We start from the raw sequence: 5,102 nt of genomic DNA, 5'->3' as shown, positions 1-5,102 counted from the left end.
GCTGTTCTTGAAACCACGTCGTTAATTGTGGTCGCCGTTTGTACCTGATTAACCATGGCTATGAACTCTTATATTTTTGGTTGTGAGCCTAGCCTATAATGGCTGAGCCATCTCTTCAGCCCCATGACTCTGATATGCTACCAGAAACATTAAGGAGCCAAGTCTTAGTTAATTGTAGCATCGCCAGGGCTGAGATGTCCATCGTGGCTCCTACTTCATTAGAGAGCAACCATTGATACCAGGACCATCCTGATCCGATAGTAGAATTTTGATTAGACTGATTATAAAGGTATTGGTGACGCCCTAAAACGAGTGGCATTTTAGGAGTGGATGCACCTCCCAACGGTACCATGGACTCCACTCTCATGGCCAAGGTGGTAGCATTACTGGGCCCTCCTCACCCTGAGGTGGCACCCTGAGTCACCTGGGCTAATGCTGCGCCCAGGGACCCTATCCTAACTTTACTCTGCATCAGGGGATCCATCCAATTGGTCAAGTTCTTGCGTAAAAGCCTTATGCAGGGTCCCTTCCCCTCAAGGGAGAAGCATAGAGTCCCATTTAGGGCTATCTTTGTAGCATTAAACAACTCCTGTTTAGCGTCCAGGTTAGGCAGACAGGGTGCCTCCAGATCGCAGGAGGTGGAAAACAGTATGGGCAATATGGAGGAATTAGCATGAACAGGCATTGGCATGGGCCAGGCCCTCGTTACCACCCATAACATCATTGGACTCGCGTTCAGCAGGGCTGTCTCCGTTGCCAGGATCGGCATCCATGTTGTTGCAGCCCTCATCTTCAGCTGTTGGTCTCAGGCTCCTTGTCAGCCGTGTCAGTACCCAATGAGGGACTTCTTGACTCTGTGGGAAAACACAAACAGCTCCCCCAGATCCCGCAATGACTGGATCTGGTCCATACCATTTGTTATCCAACACATCTTTCCACATAACAGATACTCCCTTATCTTCGGGGGGTCATGTTAGCAAGTCTATCAGCCACTGTTCGGCTTTGACCATCAAAAATTAAAAAATTAAATGTAAAAAATGCCAAGGCAATTCTATCCCTGGGGGATGTTGTTTCTGCTATTCCCCCTTTTTGTTTTGTTAGAATATCTTTGAGGCTTCTGTTAGCCCTTTTAATAATCCCCTGGCCTTGGGGATTATATTTTTTACATTATATATATTATATTCATTTTATTATATTATATTATTATATTTTATATTATATTTTATATTATATTTTATTTTATATTTTATTATATTATATTATAATTTATATTATATTTTATTATATTTTATTATATTTTATTTTTCTCTGTCCAAGGGCTCTCTTTGGCCCATTTTCCTGGACTTAACTTTTGGATCCTTTTTCTTTTCCTTTTTTCCTTTTTCTTTTAGGCCTGTCCAAGTCTTCCCCTTTTGATTCCGATTCTGATAAGCTGTCCTGGTGTGTCATTAATGCCTCTCTACCTTTCCTAATTAGATCTGTATTATCACCCTCCCATAAGCAGTTGCCTATTCTTTCCTCATATTTAGCTCTTTCCAAGTCCTGTCCTAATTTTTCCCATGAGGGCAAGGTGAAATCCCCAGAAACCGCGAACCACGGTGCGTTCTGGTCAATGTCCTTCACGATCGTATCGATCGTGCTCCGAGAAACCTTCAGGCCAAGCTGTTTAAGCAGTGCCTGCAGGGGACTAACCAGGTCGATGGTACAAGGACCAGCACCATGAGTGTTGCCCATAATGCGGTCTTATGCACGGGCACCCTACCGGAGAGCCGCTTAAGCTACAGCAGTCTTACTTTCCCCTCAGAGAAAAGCCGTTTTATCTACAACGGACTTACTTCCGATTCTGACTAGGCGCTGTCGCAATAACAAAGGCACTCTCTTGACCAGGCTTCTGGCAGCTCAATCAAAAACAACACAGGAACATACAGATCACAATTACCACAAAAGCTAGGCAGAACACTACAGGGCTCAACTCCAGCAATCATTATACCTGGGAGACTTGTTTACCGACGCGTCACGCTCCGCGTGTTGAGTTCTGGATCCTCCTATGGGCCCCTCGCCCGGTGACCGAAAGATGTCCCGGCGTCCCGGGGTTCCGGCACCAGTTGCGGCGAACCCCCCTGGCCAGCAGGGAAGAACAACCACCGAGTCGAGGATTCTTCTCAAATCACGCTTTATTGGAGCCTCTTGGTTAAGGGAGAGCTGAAAGCGAGGGGCCCCGAGCACCAAACGGCAGCCGCTTATATAGGGAGAGTGGACACGGGTCGTGCCTGCGGAAGGTTCTGTCTAGAGCCTTGCCTAATATGGAGTTGTTTACTCGGCGCTGCAGGGGCTCAGCGCCATCTTGTGATGGTGGCCGGCAAATCGGCTCCCTGCAGAAGGATGGGAATGAGACCTGCATATACACTTGGTTCATTTTACAGGGCATTTCAATGTCACAATGACTTTTCATTTATGATTAAATTATATATATATATATATATATATATATATATATATATATATATATATATATTGAAATAGGATTGTATCTGACATTTTCTCCATGATAATGTCAAAGATCATTATAAATGTCCTCATCAAAGGCAGAGAGTATAAAAAAAGAATCCTGGAATGGATGATAACAGGAGCAAAGAGGCTCTTTACAATTTCTGGCTATTATCTGTAGAGCAGCAGTGAATATTATTGAGTGAGTCTCTCTAGTAGGATGTAGAGTCATTTGTGTATATGCTCCAGAGTGGTACAGCTGGATGCTGGGGTAGGTTTATTCCAATCTTCCTCTGGAGCAGTCACACTGATTCCACAGTGACTGTACAGAGTGCGGAGTATAAGGTGTTTAAGTTTACAGTATAAGGGGTTTTGGCACTTCAAAATGGCTCTGCAGCATGCAACAAACAACTGCTTGAATCGAGGTCTTACAGGCAATTGACTGATGCTGTAACATTGTTGAGTCTTGTTCAATTAAGAGGACAGAACCAGACGATTCCCTTGCCAGCTGATCATTAACATTTTTCTGTAGGTGGAGATTGGAGAGTGCTTTATGAAGACAGTATTTTAAATTCAACAGAGGTTTAAATGTCTCTACCATAGAATAGACCAATAAAATTTCTGCCTATAACAACATGTGAATATCATGACATCAATATTCAGTATATATCATGCATATTTCAAGTGGATTATGTCAGTTACAGGAACATTTCAAACTAACCCTTTGCACTACAGAGATTTCTTACTGAACCAATGTCTTGAGATTATCAAGTACCACAGGAATCTATGTTGCTTGTTATTGGCCCAGGTATCTAAAACCAATCATTCTATTGAACAAGAGTGACTTCATTATATCCAGAAAAACATGAAGGTTGATAGCATGTCGAGTAGGTCAGTGTCTGTAAAAGCCTGAGACTGTAGGTCAGGGTACTGGTTTGAAAAGCTAGTAAACTTAACATCAGATTAATATTAATAATCTCAATCCTATTCTTAATTAACATGTATACACACTGGGTAATAAATCAGTTCTATGAAAAGTATTTTAATCCTATTTTTCTTGACTTACAAATTTATCATTGTTTGGTAGTAAATCGTGATGTAATTATCATTCTGAGAAACTGAAATTCTGCTGGACAACACAGATAGAATTAAAAACACACATCTAAGTTATTTAAAACTGGTAGAGGACTTTTGGTTTGGTCAGATAATGTTTATGAGAACTTTACTGGTAAAATTCATATTATACATTATTCAATGCTACTCAAAAAATTTCAAGTCTCTTCAGATCCAGAGATAATTCTGTCACTATGCATTAACACAGTTTTCCTTTCTTTAGTGGTTTATTACAGAGAAACTTATAAATGGAGGTCAATTAGGATCATTTTATTTATAGAGAATGAGACAGAAAACAGACACTCCAAAAGATTATTTCTGTCTAAATCTTCAGCCTAATCATCTCTGTCATCTCAGTCATAAGGCAACTTCCTGCTCCTCCAAGGTTTCTTTTTTTTTTTTTTTTTTTTTTTTTTTTTTTGGTTTTTCGAGACAGGGTTTCTCTGCAGCTTTTTTAGAGCCTGTCCTGGACCTAGCTCTTGTAGACCAGGCTGGCCTCGAACTCACAGAGATCCTCCTGCCTCTGCCTCCCGAGTGCTGGGATTAAAGGCATGCGCCACCACCGCCCGGCTCCTCCAGGGTTTCTGACACATTCAGGATGTGGTTGCAGCACTGTGTCTTGCACAGTAATAGACCTCAGAGTCTTCAGATGTCAGGCTTCTGTGCTCCATGTAGGCTGTGTTGGAGGATGTGTCTGCAGTCAGTGTGGCCTTACCCTGGAACTTCTGATTGTAGTTAGTATTACCATTTCCACGATAAATCCTTCCAATCCACTCCAGGCCCTGACCAGGACTCTGTTTCACCCAATAAATATAGTTATAAGTGATACCATCAGAGATCCTGCAAGACAATTTCATTGAGGTCCCAGGCTTCACAAGCTCAGGCCCAGACTGCTGCAGCTGGGAATGGACATCTGTAGAGAAAAGACAGTTTAGGCGTCATGGCACCTCTCTCCCTGTTTCCTCTTCAGATTTGGAACTGGAATGCTCCCTTACCTGTAGTTAGTGACAGGATGAAGAGAGCGATCCAGCTCCACACCATGGTAAGGACCTGTGTGCTCAGTGACTGTGGAGAGGACACAGATCATATGTTGTTCTCAGGTGTAGACATCTCTGTATTTACCGCCATAGACTCATGTGATTTGTATATTCATGAACAGAGTACATCTTAGATAAAGTACTAGTACAGCTTTAGAAGAAAGAAGTAGAGGACCTTGGGTCATTCAGCAGGATGCTAAAGTTCAGTTCTAAATCGCTCTGAGGAAATGAAACCCAAACTATATCCCCAAGCCTTGTGCAGACCTGTAGATGTAACATCAAGATATAAGCTCTCAGTTTACAAAAGACTTCTGTTGGGGCAGCTGGCCCAATCCCTGAGTTCAGGGGCGTGGCTGCCCCAGCGAGGTAGGATACCCCTTAAATAGCATGGTGCGCCGGGAGGAGCCCGTTTGCTATTCCCTGCATTACCTTCTACTCCGCTGGACCCTTGGTTCTGTAAGTTCC

At 42.8% G+C, this 5,102-nt stretch overlaps 1 gene segment (V, D, J or C); it reads right to left on the bottom strand.

The window, feature by feature from the left end:
• Positions 1–4,193: 4,193 nt before the first annotated feature.
• LOC119819808 lies at positions 4,194–4,641 on the bottom strand. The segment is given in 2 exon segments: positions 4,194–4,513; positions 4,596–4,641. Coding segments are annotated over 2 exon segments (366 nt in total).
• Between the last annotated feature and the right edge of the window lie 461 nt (positions 4,642–5,102).

Source organism: Arvicola amphibius, chromosome 7, assembly GCF_903992535.2.
Source record: "Arvicola amphibius chromosome 7, mArvAmp1.2, whole genome shotgun sequence".
NCBI classification, from domain to species: domain Eukaryota; kingdom Metazoa; phylum Chordata; class Mammalia; order Rodentia; family Cricetidae; genus Arvicola; species Arvicola amphibius.
This window is presented reverse-complemented; position numbering and strand designations above follow the sequence as displayed.